The following is a 17,311-nucleotide window of genomic DNA, read 5'->3' as shown; positions in this document are numbered from 1 at the left end:
ACGTTTTTAAATATATTTAAATATAAATTTAAATATGGAAATTTATCTAATGGAATCTTAACTATATATTGGTATAGTATAATATATAAGTATTTTTGTTGCCAACAAGCTATAAAATAAAAATCTAACAGTGCTGCACCTACCGTTATAATTTATGCACGATCTTTTTTTGTCTAGACAAAATTATTATAAAAACTCAAGATTCTCAACAAAACCCCGTTATATAAACCTGAATTTTGGAAAGCATTTTATGCACTATTATCCTCAACTATTTTGCTATCTTCGAGAAGAAATGGCATGAGACAAGTCATATGCGTTAAGGATAATTCTTTTTTCAGATTATTATATTTTTATATTTTTATAATTAATTTAGAAATTATCAATAAAATCATCTTTATTTAACTAATTTCTAGAATGACACAACACGACAATAAAAATGGGATAGTAAAAAATATGCATCTTTTCTATAATAGTTATGAGTTTCTGAGACTACGTGACCCAGATGGTGCATATCTTCTGGGATAGACACTTGACGTTTACTTAAAGCGGTACTACTATCTTACTTTCTGTAAACACTTTCCAATGAAAACTGAGAGGAAGAGTGTGGAAACTGTGTACTTTATTAAAAATACCCTGACACCTCTATGCGAAGGTAATAAAGGCTATTTCCGTCGATAGATATGATGTTATGTAAATATCGAGTGATTAAAATCGTTATTAACGTTAAAACTACAGGTTATCTTTTCACTTTCCTGTCTCATTGATTATAATCTTTTCTTTATGGCAGTTTAATGATTATGCTAGTGATGGTCCCTTTGTCTGAGTATCCTGTTCTACTACTAATTAATCTACGTCTGTATGTATGTATGTATGTATGTATATATGTATGTTACTCTTTCACACTTTATTGCTTATATTTCGGTAATAAAAATTGTTTTAGTGGAATAAAGTGTAAATAGTTAGATTGGGAGGTGTAAATCTAATGTTTTGTTTATTTTATTTGCTAGCGCTAATAAAATAGGTAACAATTTAGGACTCTCCTTAGTAAGCAGTGCCTCTGTTCCGATTCTCTACTCATGTGGTTTCGTTATATAAATTGTCAATGGTTCTTTATTATGATGGTTATTTACTTATTGTTGATTCTCTCCCGTATACGTAAAGTTGGCCTATTAATAACCATAATAAGCTTATTTATAGTTAAGTAAACATCTAAGAAAGTACTTTATTATTTCTAAATGAAGTCCTTACTTGATTCAAATAGTATTATGTACCCTCTTAAGGCGACTGCAGGTGTGACTATTAAATATATTATTTAGTTTCAAACCATATTGAGAATACAAAAATTACTATATTACTGTAATCCACTGGAGCATGCACAGTTGTACAGAGTAGGAAGTGCTCTATCAAAATTTTATTAATCTAGAAATTATACATACATAGGTATAAAAAAATTAGATATATATATATTTAAATATACATATAAGTATATTAAGTGAGATATATATACTAATATTATAACGTTTTATATTTAGATATTAAGGTCATCAAGTATGGATATAACAATACGTTTGAATTGGTACCAACAAGTTGGAATTAAATAAAAAAAATATCAGCGCTACGATGTATGAACTAACATGTTCTAAGTATGACATATCTCTGATTATTTTCAAAAGGTTTAGCTACCAAATACTTCTGGCAAAGAAAGCTACAACTAAACAAATGACTCAGTATAACCGACTCAATCGAAATGTAGCAATAGAGGAATCGATGGTTATCGCTTAATCTATCGAATGATCGATTCGGCACACGTAGACGGAGAGTAATCGATTTTGGTCCCCGGTAGTTTCTGAAGCGATCATATTAATGTATTGATAATGTTCTATTCGAGATTTAGTTATTATAAAAAACCTCTTCTTCATAATCGTATTCGTATTCCTCATGGCTGTGGGTCGTAGTCATTACGTGAAATAAAACACACACAACTTTCTTGGCACTATTAATGAAGTGCGGTTTGCCATTGCCTTCTAATTTCACACACAAGTCAATTTATCAACCAGTGTGCAGGTTTCCTCACGATGTTTTTCTTCACAAGTCAAGTTAGTGGTGGTCGATGGACTCTATACATGAGTCAGATTGGTATACAAACTCATATAGCACGAGTAGGATTCGAACCTGGGACCTGTCGATCCACATGCGGTTTTAACCATTACACCACCACCACTTCAAATAACAATGATCTCCCAACTAAAGATGCCTACGACTGTGTGAAGTGGAGATGAAAAATTAGGAAAGCGGACCTGTGGTCGCGATTGCTGAAGAAGAAACCGGAAAAGCACTCCAGATGAGAGAGTTCGTTCAATAAACCAAAATGACCTATTAACTTCACTTTCTGCTGCTTCTATAAAGCAGGTCATAAGCCAATTTTACTCGACTTGTTGCCAAGCGAGGTAATGTTTTTCAAATTTTGGCGCAACGTTACGTAACCGTCGCGTGCTGATAAATAAGGCTATTTTCAGATTCTAGGTAATTTGTTGATTTTATTCGACTGAAATTGTGAAAAAACACAAATTCTTTCTCACATAGTTGCCTGTGACAACTAAGATCGTATGTTAGGAATGCATTTTGACTCCAAAAATCGTGACGTTATACAAGCTCCATTTTTTTATTTTGTTTTTGAGATTACTAGAAAAATGTATATATGTACCTATTTATCTGAATCAACACGGAATTGGAGACTACTGGGAGTAATAGTTGATATGCATTCCGCGAACCCTATAATGTCCTGGATTTTTTTCATCTCAGCGTTTTTCCCGTGTCATCATCACCCCTAGAGCGTAGGAGCCCAGGGTCCGCTGTCTATTTCTTCCGAATTTTTCACGGTCTTTGGCAGCCTTTTAGTAGTAATGTCTTGGATTATGGACAGGAAATCGCTCCCGGCCACTCGTCCATATGCATGCAATAATACACCGCTTTGATCATTGCATCTGTCTGCACATATTGCAGTGATTGATGCACTTCCGATACCTACTCTAGACAAGCATAAATATGACAAACTCTTTACGGAAATGAAATCTGAAGGATATTTAGCATCAGCCATTTTAATGACCCCCAATACGCCAGTATTGGTGTCATTAAATAGTGCACTGAATGTACCTTTCTATTTTATAAGTAGTACCATTGTTGTGTCGTATATAGGGAGGTGAAATCGATGGCTGAGGACTGAATTATGGAAAATGCTCCACCGACAAGAACAAAGTTCTTAAATTAATTGATGATGATGACCACTGTTGCTTTGATTCGTAATTTTTATCATAACAGCTCATTAAAGATTTAATAGACTGCGGTTGGTAAAAAAGGCTTTTAAATATACTTAAGGAGTATCCTAACTAATAATACAAATGCGAAAGAAAGTTTGTTTGTTATCTCTTCAAGGTCCATTTACTCAACCAATCCTCTTGAAATTTTGCATATATGTAGTTTGAAGTATGGAGAAGGACATAAGGTACCTTTCATCCCAGAAAAATTACTGTTCCCGCGGGCAACAGCTAGTTTTGTATTACAAAGTGGCGAGCCGTTCATTTTCGGTTTCTAACGTGTCCAATTGCAAAGTGAAGCACGTCGTTCCTAATAAAAAATATATCTTAGGTTCTTTCAAAGTCTAGTTCTTTCTAGTCTTTCTAAAACCTTACTAAGCGAAGTTTTTTTTCAATAACGTTTATGTAAACGGTCTGCTCATAATGAAGACAATTCTATTTAAAGATGATATGCAGATTTAAATCTATAGACAGTACCAAATTTCGTCAACGACCAAGGACGTCCATTCAATTTCACAGACCACCGCTCTCCTAATCCGACGGAAACACACCCGCGTAAAATAGCAACCATTACTAGTCATTACTATGATTGGCCGTTTTTTAACACTTCTTATGCAAAAACAATGAACGTCGCTTCATTTGATGAATTGCTTTGTAAATTGCGGATATCAAGGCTTCTCCACGCTATCGGCGAACTCAAGATAGACGCTGACGCGAATTAATGTAGGTACATTGCGTAGTATGTATGGTGTTTACCTATATGTGTTTTTTACTGCAAGGAAAAGCCAGTAATGTACGTCAAAACTACCAACTTTAAATTGTATACTGATAGTGTGGAGCGGCATAACGAACGGCCCAATAGCGTTACGTTAAAAATTATTCTTAACTTTTTATTTCTATCGAATTGTATATTACCGATTATATAACTATAATTATGTCTATTTTAATCGAAAAAATGTTGCCATATTTCTTTTTAGTAAAAATTTAATATAATATCTTTAGCCGCAAAATTTCAGGAATTGGCAGGTAGTGAATAAATGAAATTTACATTGATAATATAAGAAAATTTTATAAGATTGGTTCAGCCATCGAACATTTAATGAAATACGATCAAGTTGGATATTAAAATGTTTAAAGAAGGTTCAAGTTCAAGCTGTGGTTATAAATGAAGGACACAAACAACATAATAATGTGGCGAACCCGGCCATCACAATAATGAAGCACTTGGCCTCTGCGGTACCTAACTACCCAAAAGATTACCAACAAATCTCCCTAATATCTTCCTGGTTATGTGGTAAACGCAAATATCAGCGTAATCCTAATTACTTCCTAGTTAATATTATAAATGCGAAAGTAAGTAGTTTGTCTTTACCTCTTCACGCTCTATCTATCTATCTATAAATGTTGCATGGTGAAGGACATAGGGTACCTTTCGTCCCGGAAATATACCCCCTACCTGCTCTACGCGATAGATTTTTAGCCAAAGTGCCCGTGTGTAATGGATTGCTGAACATAGCGTTGAGCAGTCCATTATCACAGGTGGCTAAATCCATTTATAGCTTGTGGACAACCGATATGAAAGCTAGATAAGTTTATTGAGATTGAGATTCCCTATGAGGCTGACATAATCACACAAAGTGCACTGAAGCCTTGTCAAAAAATTCGAAAAAAAAAAATATATATATACGTGAGCGAAGCCGCGGGTAAAAGCTAGTTAGTTATAAATGTAATAACAGAATTATATCTATTACTTAATATAATTTAGTTTCTAGATTTTCTAAGTACTCTTTATTAAAGTGTGCACCAATGTTAACTGTAAACGAATTGTTCTATACTTATGTACGTGACCAGTGGGCGAAGTGCGGGTTTGCATTTCACTTCTCACCATCGAATCGATTCGAAGTGTTAATTGCGAGATTGTGACCCTACGACAACCACACTGCAATGTGATTGGTTGGCTGCGTCTCACTTCAAATCGATTCGATGGTGAGAAGTAAAATGCAAACCCACACTAACCTCTTCACATACTTTAAATTAGTATAGTTTGATGTAATTAGCACAGTTTAAATGTGGCCAAAAAGGCTCTTTATCGTACGCCGTTTTATGTGTAACATTCTGACGAGTAAAAAATATATTTTAATTAGTTTTTTTAGCTTAATTTACGTGATACTCAATTTGGTTGAATCTCATTAATAAAGTTGTCGTTTTCCGTTACATTTCACGGTTCCTCTTGCATATTTGACTCAGAAAAAAGAAGCAATCTTTTTATAAGTCGTCTTTAGCAACTCTCGTACTTATAATATAATTGTGTTAAAACTTAGTCATTTCTTGAGCAATAAATACTAAGGACTTTTTTCTGTCATTTCGACAACGTTCGCGTGCAATCTTAATGTGTTTAGGGTTCCGTATATCAGAACATCATGTATATAGGCAACAACATTTATCAACCTAACCTGAATGTCAAATTCGTCGGTATTTATTTAATAATAGTAAGAACAAGTTACAATATTTTTATCTACTTAGTTACTTACTATATATATGAACTATATATTTTTTTACTTACTATATATATAATTATATGAACATATACATGATTTTTTTGTTTTTATTATAAGTACTATAATATAAGCTGGGAAACTTTACATTATACTTATATTTTTTATTTTTTGATGATCTATGCATGCAACACAAAAAAACTTAAAGTAAGTTTATTTTTAAAACTGGTTACAAATAACTAGGTAAATATTTAAAAAGTACGGGACTTCCAAGGCATAAATTCCTCTCAGGTTTATCAAATTTCTATACGTGTCCCTGATGCTAAATCTGATTTCGGCCGTTGAACCGAAATTCGACGCATGCGCATGACACATCGTTGCATTTTTCGGAAAAAATGTCGGTAAACGTGAGACGATTGCAATTTGTAAAATTGTCACGCTGGAATATATTCTTGTAATGTATTAATGTCTTCACAGAATTGAAATCATCAAAATTCTCACAACTTTTGACAAAAATTCGTGCGCAAAACATTTCACAAACGGAGCCATAAAGTGAAAAAAATATATAATATCTTTCTCTTATCATGTTATCATACTTAAATCTAGGTACTCTTAATTTTTTGACGGCATATCAAATGAAAAATTTAATGTTTATTTATAGCATTGCTATAACTGTCCCAAAGTCTCCATTTAAATCGGTGACATCATCTTATTGTTCTTAACAATCCATGCTAATATTATAAATCCGAAAGTCGGTCTGTCTATTTTTCCGTCTGTTCCGCTTTCAGGGCTAAACCGCTGAACCGAGTTTGATGAAATTTGGAATGCATATAATTATGAACCTACGTTAAAACACAGGCTACTTTTTTTCAAAACTCAACCCCCAAAAGACTTTACTTAAAAAGTTTGTACGAAAATTCACGCAGACGATACTGCGGGCCAAAGCTAGTTATGTATTGAACGTTACATTAGATAGTTTAGAGTTACTAAAGTCTACGTTACTAGTACGCACTTACAGATAACTTCACAAATAGCAAAATCTATCGGACATTATCTTAATAGTTGGAATAAACGGCAAGTGATTTAGTACTGTACCAGAGCTAATAGATATCATTTTGTAATTACAATCAAGCTGCTCAAGTCTTTAATATAAAGGTGAGTACTGATCAATTGCAAAGTATCTTAAAATGATTATTTTTAAGTATTTGAAGTTATTTCATCAGTTACAACTGAGCTTAGTTACATTTCCTTGCGTCTTTATGGGTTCACTATGTAAATTGAATACTGCCATATACTGACATCATCTTCTTACATGAATGACACAAACTCAAAGGCATATCATCTTCCGCACATTAGTATCCACAATCCACATATAAAAGGCAAATTTAACATAAATCCAAGAACTCCCCGGGTCATTTTATGATTTAGGTATACGAAGAAACCTGTGAAAATGGATGAAAAAGAAACAATATTATTTAACCTCTCGCTCATCCCAAGCCTTATCGTAGGCGCTAGTACACAGTATTGACTACGTATTAATACCTACCTGATAAGTCTACGCTTCTTACGGCCTCATCCCACCTCTCCTGGACTACTATTTCTGGTCTGGGGTCGACTCTATTAATGTCGCGTCTCCATAGTCACCTTTCCGCAAACAAGCGAAAGACTTCTGTAGTCCCTCGTTAATACCTGATTAAATATTTATATTTTCTGTTTCTTTCGGCTTAATCCCAACTGTCCTGGACTTCGTTGCATCGGTTCTACTAATATCGCGTCTCTAGAGCGATTCTCTGTCTCATCAGCTCATTTGTCCTGAGTGCCCAAACTCCTACACTCGTACTGACCTGATGGCAGAAACAAATGAAGCTATTGAAATAGCTCATATGCAGGAAGACAATATAATTTGACCTATTCTCGTTGTCAAAGAAGATGAATATGTTGGCACTCAAAGAAGTTGAAGAGCGATCTCTACTGGGTCTTCTTATGTTTGTCTTTTTCATGTCGTTTTTCACGACAGATATCCACTTCAATCGTGATGGGGTCTTTCGAAGCGTCTTGGAACCAGATAAAGATTCAGCACATTCCTGTTCATGCAGTTTACCTCAGTATAGGTACCTACTCCAACGAATAAATGTTCCGCTTCTGAACTATAACAGTTAAAACTTTTGAGCAGAGCACAGTAACGTATGCTTTCTGTTAGTGCACTCCTTTAACTTTTAATGAACGAGTTATTTTTAATGGACGGATGCAGTCGGGATATAGGTCACGTAGTCACAGGAATGCAACTGTATGCGTTTGAGTGCATTCAAGATCAGAAATTAATTCTATTTTAGGTTTGATGATGGATCTTACACGTTTTGTGGTTACGTTTTAAAAGTGGTTGATTTATAGCTCGTGGCGTAATTTGGGAGTTTTATGGTGGGATGTTTATTTTTCTTGCGTTACGAAAAATTTTAACGGTGCGGTTGATTGCAATCTTTAATTTTTCAATCCCGATACAAAGGTAGTTTTGTAACTTTTGCTTAGGTAATATACTTTTGGATTGTTATCCTTCCTTATTCTTACATCCTTAAAAATTATAAAACAAAGTTCTCTGCCGTGTTCGCGATAAACTCAAAAACTACTGCACGTATTTTCATGCGGTTTTTACCAATAGACAATGTGATTCCTGAGGAAAGTTTAAGTATATAATTTATTATGTATTTACCGGAATGAATCCGGGACGGGCGGTTAGTAGAATAATGTTATCATAGCCTAATATGTATAGTAGTCGTAGAGTAGATAAAGGATATTGTACTGCCTCAGCCAAGCCCTAGAAATTATTATTTAGAAATATTTAATTAGAAAAGTCTACACAGCTAATGATAGGACAGTTAGCCGGACGTGTAAGGTCGATAAGGTTTGATTTAAAATGACAATACTTTAAATATTAGCCGTTAAAGCAATGTTATCACACCATCTGCAACAGAATAATCATTACACACGTAGGTACTTGAATTATGAGCTAAGGAATAAACGCATCATCCTTAAATCTTAACTGCTGATCAAGATATCAACAAATTGCCATTTACATAAATTACCACCACCTCTATTCCGATAACTATAAAAATCAATTTAGCATAATAAACGTTTTAGCAGCCGCATCAATAGTTCTTGCAGATGTAAGTATGCTCGTACAGTTGATGGCATGCAAATGTACCCACATTCCAGCTACAAAGTAGCGATGGATCGCAACTGCCTTTGGCAGGACTTGTATTTTAGTAATCTAGATAGAAAAGCTTTTAGCCGATAAATGAATATGGAGTTAACATTATCAACGGTTCGTCGTATCGCTAAAAATATCTTAGTTTCATGCCGTATGAGGCTATTTTATTAAGAGGTTATCGTTTCGAATAAAAAGTATATTATATTTTTACATAGGTACTTTGTTCACCTGTTTTTGTGCTATTTCGCATAATCTTGAATGAAGTAGATTACCATTTAAAACTTAGTGAGTACTTCTCAGATCAAACATTTTATGTAAAGTTATGCATAAAGAATGGAAATGGGAACATTTGCACTCACCAAATTAAACTTGTTTTTCTAGGATTTTATCTGAGTTATATTTAGGTATTTTATAGAATACGTACAGGTAAGAATATGTAAAACCAGGTTACAGCTGGAATTCATCTTATCTATTTCAAGATTCTCATATTGGCACCCAACGCGTTTCTTAAGGCCGCGTTGGATATTAACATTTATCTATCCCCAAAGAAATACACGAGATATTATTTCTAATTTAGTGAAATGTGTTGGTCCGAGTATGCTGTCTTCAGATACGCCAAATGTAGCTTATTAAATAGCACACAACAAAATTCATTGCAACTTCGCCGCTATTGCCACAGGGTATCTTGACATGCTATGCACTAAAAATACCAGAAAAAATCAACAATCATATTGATCCAACGGTAAATACTAAAGTACTTAATCATCGTGTCGTTAAGGTATCTAATTCTGTTTATGTAGGCGAAATATTTAGTGGCCACGAAAAAGGAAGAAATAATTATTAATTTGAAATCCGCACCTTAACGTAGATGCTAAAATTACACATTCCAGTTTATTTCAGATGACAGTCAGGACGTTCTCGCGGCATTTTAATGGCGCGGGATTCCGGCACCGTGTAGTTGTATAGGGCTGAATATGTGGATGGCATTCTCAGCGTGATTTAACTGTTTCCTAATAGCTCACGCGAATCGTCTGTACCGGATCTGTAGTTGTTAGACCCTTACGAGCTGAAGGATTTATAGAAAGGATTAGGTTGACGTTTCGATGCATTTTCGAACTCCAATAGCACCAAGTTCTCAGCTATGTGTAACTTTAAGCCGAATCAAATCGTTCCTTTGGGACATCGTCGTCTGGGCAACTAAATTTGACAACCAGTATGACTTGGACTAGTTGCTTTTCATCTAAATACTCATATCACTTCTCATCTAAATAAGAAGGAAGAGAGTACCTATGTGGAAATTACAATTTCTCTTTTTAACACAAGGAGTATTTATAAAAAAATATCTTTATCAGTACCCCCACTTTTTAAGAAAAAGTTTCGATTTCCTCGATCATCGATTAGCCTCGATCCAACTTGACAACCGGTAACCCTATATAATATAAATAATATTCGAAGTAATTGAATCTCTCACTTCCATTATTTGCTTGCCGGATCATAATTGAACTGTCTCAACAAACGAGCAAACAAAAGGACAACGGTGAGTAACCAGAATCCCCGATCGCCCGTCAAGTCCGGTTGATATATCCTCGCGCCTGCGCCATCGCCTTTATGCGTCATTTTAGCCGCACGTGCACAGTTTAGTCGTATGAAAAATGAGCGCGCGATTTTAGTTGACATTGCATCGTAAACATTGGATTTAAATCGAATCGTCTGCGCAGGTTTTCAGGTTTACATTTGAACTTTAAACGGTTTCAGATTTTCAGTAGTCCTTTTACTCCTTTTCTTTCACTAAAGCAAAAAGAGTCATTGATATAAAACAGCCAAGACACATCTACTAGGTATTGCTATTTTAAGAATCTTCTATTTTATTATCAAAATCAACTCGAGAAAGTTCACTTTGATATTTAAAATTGTGATATGTTTTAGTGAAACATACAACAGAAAAAAATTAGTAACAGCAAAGTAACTACATACTCGTCATGAAAATATCTATGAATTTTAATCAGACATGTTATTGCAGGATTTAACTAAATCAAACAATAAAAGTTTGGCACGCTTTGTTGAAAAACATATCATTTGAACGTGTCTTCGCAAGGGAGGAGCCCAATACATCAAATTATTCAGACTCCAGTAACTAAACTGTAATTAAACACAAATCAACAAATCCAACCGTGTAATGTCGTAACGAAGATCAATGTTATTATAATACAATTTATTTCCAACAGTGGCAATAAATTGACTGAAAACAAACATAACGCGTACGCAGCAGCTGTAAGATGTTGTAAATGATATGTTTATTGAACATAATATGTGCAATCCAAGCACGGTATTTCACATAAATGCATCTTAATTACGACGCAAGTTGTTGAGAAATTAAAGTTTATGACAGTTGTTGATGATTTGGTATAATATTTATTAGATATAACATACGTGCGTATGATAAGATTCTGCCCAATTACAATTTGTTATGTAGACAAGGCTTTATTTTTACGGGGTCTCTCAAATACCTATAGATTTTTAAATAAACAGATTCTAATTTGTCGGACCCTGTTTATCTAGACCGAATTTTCAGTTTGTGTAGTCTAGACATTCAATAAACATCAATTGTCAACTTGGGTACCTGCACACAAAAGTTAAAACACGTATATATTGTTGAATTAAAAACTAAATTTGGTCTAATTGGTCTAAATTTAGTCACAACGTGGATATATTGCAGAGACTGCTTAAATCTAATCGAACCCTCTCTCATTCCAGGCAATCCCAACGACAAGATCCTCTACGGGCGTCCCAACAAACGACGCAGTGCGTCCTTCCCCGCCCCGCGTTCCCTCGACCGAAGACACTCTCTTCGGATCTTCGGCTCCTCTAATAAATACCTGCAGCGGTGCGCTTCCACCAGGAGTCTCCATCACAAACACGCGAATACAACTGATAGTTCTTCCTCCACCGATTACCCGCCGAGCGTAGAATCTGCGTCGCCTAGTAAGTATCGTGCACATCATATAGTCATGGTCATAGAACACTGGCAAGGTCGCCATATGAAGGCAACAACTGCATACGACGATGAAGTTATGGGTACTTCTTTTTTATATACTGTTTAATAATACTGTGGATTTTAATAAATAAATAAATAAATAAATAAATAAATCAGTGATAATGCCGACAATGTCTCAGAATTTCCTCTTTTTGAGAACTGATGCAGTGCATACAGGAATGCGTTGGTCATGATCTACTACTGGCCAAAAAAGTCCAATTAGTTTAGTGACACGAAGAAGCTGTTATTAACTTATCTCTAATAGGACATTTTCTCGAATTTTCCAGAGAAAGTATCCCTGCTGTCCCGCTTATTCAGACGAAGCGGCCGCAGCAAGCAGACGCGCGCGATGAGCACCTTCTCTGCGCAGTTCCCACCCACCGAGTGGTTCAACTCCAAGGCGGTGCATCTGCACTGTGTCGCCACGCAGACCAATTCTAAGGTACGGTATAATACATCGGTATCATGTCCCCATTATTTAGGGTGCTAGTAGTTTATAGCATTTATAAATATTATTTAATTTAGAATATGATGTGGAAAGTTTTTTGTTGTGACTTTGCCATCTAAGAAGTCATCGAAGTCTAGGTAAATATTCTCCATTTACCTGAATTAGCATGTAAATGACTTTTAATTATGATGATGAGATACATAACAGCCTAATTGTAACAAAATCGCTAGCGCGAAAACATTCGGGAGGTACCTATATAGTTGGTTTATTACCTACTCTTTATTAATTTCCGAATGTTTCTCATTGCAGGAGTCATTGCAGAGTCAAGCTAGTTGGTTTATTACCTACTCTTTATTAATTTCCGAATGTTTCTCATTGCAGGAGTCATTGCAGAGTCAAGCATCTTTCGTCTCAACATACTACGACGGTTCAGAGATTAGTAATCGATCATCCACGCTGCCAAGAAGACATAAGAGGCACTTGTCCACCGAATCAGGCCTCGCCGGTTCCGTCAACTACGACCACTCGCCAATCCGGCAATCCAGCCCCAGTTCAGGCAGTCTACCCCGATCTACGCTCAGCAGAAGTTCTACTAACAAAACCATACTAGACCACTTCGGGTCACCACAGAGAGGCAGCGACCTTAAACTACGCGATAGTCCCAGTAGCAGCCTAAGAAGGGGAGACTACTCCCATTCCGACCACATAATGTCCACCAGCGGCCCATCCAGTCTAGAAAGCACAAGTACGCATCGCACCCCAAGAAAAGATAGCAATAAAAACGGCCACGCTGACAACTCACCCATAAAGAGAAGCTATCACAACACTAGCGGTAGTAGCGGCCACTCCAGCCTAGAATCACACATATCCGATCGCACATTAAAACCTTCACCTAGTCATAGCAACTCGCACGGAGCGCCTGGTCTTAGCAGAGCACAGTCCCTGGTCAAAGTACAGAGTCTTCAGAGCTCTCCCAAAAGCCTCCACAAGTACAGAAATAAACCGCCAATCGTCGGCGGCGAAACAGTAAAAAATGGCAAAAGCACATCACCTAGAAGCACGCCAAAAAACTGTCCAGCTACGCCCAAAAAAACCGTGACCCCTCTGCATAAAGCGCTTGGCTCCAAACCAGATAACCCATTAACCACAATGTTGGCCAGTTCAAATTCCAATAACTCGATCACGCTTAAAGTTACCACGAATACTACGTCGCAAAATGGTGGTGGTACTAACACCAAAGTTTTTGTACAGAATTCCCCGGTTAGATCAGTCATCACTTTCGAAAATGGCAAAGTAACTGAGACTAGTAACGGCAGTAATATCTATATTATAAACGACGATAGACAAGTAGTGTCAGTATCCCAAAACGGGACCGTTGGAAATCAAGCGACAAAAAACCCAACAGAGACGTCTTTTGACGTTTGCCTTGAAAAGAATAAGCAGATCAATCAAGAGCAAGAACCTATAAAAGTACAAGAAAACAAGTTCAATAAGAATTCTATAAACGATACGGGTATGAATAATAATCGTAAACTTTCTCTACAAATAGGTGGAGCGACTAATAATAACAGCTTCATTTACAAGAATCAATTGAACAACACAAACGAAGTGGTTTCCAACCCGGCTTCGCCCGCAATCCACAATAATATTCACAATCTAGAAACTACCACAAACAGCAACCCATCAACACCGACCAAAAGTTACGACAATATTATTGGGTCTTTGGGTAGCTTGAGGTATCAGAAGAATTCATTATCCTCAGCTAACAGTGGAATTCAGAGCAACATCAATTCCAACAGTGAGCTAAAGAGTGTAGATTTGTTGAAGAAAGCAGCTGCATTACAAATGCTGAACGGGCTTCCAAATGTAAATAACAGAATGAGTTCAGATTCCATAGCGAATCTTTTAACGAAGGCGATCGATCAGAAGCCGACTGTGCTAGGATCCGAACCGAATTTAGCACTGAAAAACCAAGAGCAAATGAAGGACATCAACACATCAACGGAGAAAATAAACAGCTTGGAGAACAAGCAAAAGAGATATAGTCTCAGCCAAGAGAGCAAGAAGGAGAATCAGGATTTTTACAATTTTCCGAGCTTAAGCGACCTGAGTTTTAATTTTACTAGTTTAGCCGCTCAGAAAATTCTGAAAGGGGTCAGTATAAACAGTGTTGATACGTTGGTGGAGCTTAACATGGCTGCTAACAATTCAGAAAAGCAAAATAATCGCGATGTCGCGGCAGTGTGTACGGATTTTGGCCTTGTATAGTACTTAAGAAATAAATTTTGTTAAAATGTACAATATTAATGTTAACCCCTGTACAATGTAAGGTAGCTATGTAACTTATTCGTAGTATCTTCCACGTAACAATCCCTAGATACGCACTTTAGTTGGAACCTTGTACTCGTTAAGATTTTGTACTCCCAACTTATTGATATCACCTAATATCATTGTATCGTCTAATAAATTTTGTTTGTCTTTACTAACTTATCGAAAATATCGTCGTAGGAATTATATAGCAGTATTCTTAAATTTATCGAAAAAAATTAAGTTCATTAGATTGTACACTAGTGCGACAATATTACTAAAATGAACGAGTGGCCTAATACGTGTTTATGATGATTCTTAGTGCCTAATACGATCGTATTATGATCGATTTTTCAATTTTGTAGCCATATCTAATCTCCCATTTTAGAATTTAGCCATTATCACCAGACATCAGAGTCTAGACATGAGGAAATCTTGAGCACCATTTATCGAATTGCACATTAGCACACACCAAATTGAAAAAAAAAAAGCTTTCTAAGCACATTTCTTTTTCGTGCCATCGTAACTTCCAGTGAAAAAGTTAAGTACAAACTAGGAAACCTATCCAATAAACCGATTCCATCCAAAATGGGAATTTATAGGAATGTTTAAACATATGTCATGTTTAAGTGCCATATAATACCATAGTATAACGCATGATGTGGATGATCAGACTTAGGAATTATAAATTGGTATCCATTAAACTGTACTAATGGTACAGAAAGGGTATTTATTCATTAGAGAATGTAATCGAAAGTCATCAATGCATTAAACGTTAGTAACGCCATTAAAATGTAAAAATGTATTAACAATATAAGTTGATGCTTTATATAAATCGTTTTATTTATCCCTGATATGTCTCATCTACCGAGATTCACAATGGTTTTAGGCTTCAGAATACATATTTTCTGAATTTTTTAAAGCCAAAGTTGAAAGAGACAAAGCCAACACATTTTTCTAAGTGAAAAACAGTTCAATGGTTGAAACACTATCTCTAATGAAAGTGCAGTAGTGCTTACATTAGACATTAGAGATGTGATAGTTAACTGATTGGACAGAGCAGTCAGATTAATGGATCTCAATAAGAAAGCAATCCATAATAATTTTAATAATCTATTTTAGTAATATGATAGTCACAGTATGAGGACCTTTACATCATAGTCATACTGTCATGACAAACTATGAGGAAACGGCGACAGTTAACATGGGCAAAAATGTTTAGAATACAAAATAGCTTCAATTCTGAAATAATAATAAAACGATACTATATTAATGATAGTAAATAGATAATCTTGTTAATTATAAAATAGTTAAAGCACACTTTAAACTATGTTTTGTGTTTTTTTTTTTAATGAATAACTGGATGTTTTGTAAAAAAAACTGATGGATAAAATATAAAACTTTATTAAACCTATATTAAGTACATTTAGGGTAAAACTGCTATAAATGCAACACAAAAGAGTTGCTAAGAGCATGTAATAGTACTGTGCTCCATAGCATCAGCTTGTGCAGGCTCGGTTTCTATCTGACTCTTGATAGAATTCAGCCAATCATCCGTTGGATTATTTTTTTTAACTTCCTCGGAACAACTATCACTCTTATCCTCCTCTGTTATGTTATCCGGACTTTCATCTTCATTACTTTCACTAAAATTTACACTAAGATCACAGGTTGGTAAATGAGGTGGACTTCGATTCAGATCTCTAAATTTCTTTGATACATCCTGATTATGAATATTGACGTGACATACACAATTATCGGTTCTAGTTACCTCTTTCAAAGCAGCCTCTTCAATAGCTTCTAACTGTTCTGCATCCTCATCCTTAGTCACGTCTTCAATAGTTTTGTAAGAATACATATGATCATCATTTGGACTTATATAGTCTTCGAGTATAAAAGTATTGCTATTAAAATTCAGCTTCTCCAAATCGATTACTCCGAATTTATTTATATTATCCAATAATGTCAACTCATTCGAGTAGTGGATTTCAATGTTTTGAACACAATTTCTATTGAAGTCTTTGTCATCTTCGCATTGTTTACATATAGCGTCAAGTTGCCTCAAAGTTCTCAGTTCCCGTGCCTTCAATGCTGCATAAAGACGGGCAAAAGACTTCCTCACAGTGGATTTTAGCTGTAAATATAAAGAAGTAAATTATTTATATATGTATTAATATAAACAATATGAATTATGTCCGATTTAAACTTACATTTTCAACATTTTTGACGAAATCGTCCAAATCACTCGCCATGTTTTGAGATTTTGTTTTTTCAGCTTTTTGTTTGTCAAACACAACATCAAATTGACATTTGACAGTAAACGTCATTATTTATCTGTGTTACCATATTGTTTTACAAAAATTCTTCTATAAATATGTAATTAAGTTAAAATAACATAGGTACTTGGTTAGAAGCGGTGGTGTAGCTACCGTTATATCAGCAGTATCAATGATACGGACCCCGGGCTACAGGGGTCCCCTAACGCGTGTAATCAAAAATGTGTAAAAT

General features: G+C 35.4%; 2 protein-coding genes across 2 annotated transcripts in view; one reads left to right on the top strand and one right to left on the bottom strand.

Annotated features, from left to right (window-relative positions):
• ko (knockout) overlaps positions 1-15,638 on the top strand; it is a 174,656-nt gene extending 159,018 nt beyond the window's left edge. The window contains exons 7-9 of the mRNA XM_053746297.2: positions 11,769-11,996; positions 12,336-12,490; positions 12,878-15,638. Coding sequence (XP_053602272.1) covers positions 11,769-11,996; positions 12,336-12,490; positions 12,878-14,764 — 2,270 coding nt within the window. The 3' untranslated portion in view covers positions 14,765-15,638. The remainder of the gene's footprint in view (positions 1-11,768; positions 11,997-12,335; positions 12,491-12,877) is intronic.
• A 553-nt stretch (positions 15,639-16,191) lies between these two features.
• On the bottom strand, positions 16,192-17,105 carry LOC128670607 (uncharacterized). Its single transcript, XM_053746399.1, has 2 exons — positions 17,014-17,105; positions 16,192-16,937 (listed from the first exon to the last, which is right to left on the bottom strand). Exons 1-2 carry the CDS (start codon positions 17,053-17,055, stop codon positions 16,269-16,271), a joined length of 711 nt encoding a protein of 236 aa, XP_053602374.1. The 5' UTR covers positions 17,056-17,105; the 3' UTR covers positions 16,192-16,268.
• Positions 17,106-17,311: the final 206 nt, after the last annotated feature.

Source organism: Plodia interpunctella, chromosome 6 (assembly GCF_027563975.2).
Source record: "Plodia interpunctella isolate USDA-ARS_2022_Savannah chromosome 6, ilPloInte3.2, whole genome shotgun sequence".
Taxonomy (NCBI): Eukaryota; Metazoa; Arthropoda; class Insecta; order Lepidoptera; family Pyralidae; genus Plodia; species Plodia interpunctella.
The sequence above is the reverse complement of the archived record's forward strand: the minus strand, read 5'-3'. Positions and strand labels throughout refer to the sequence as shown.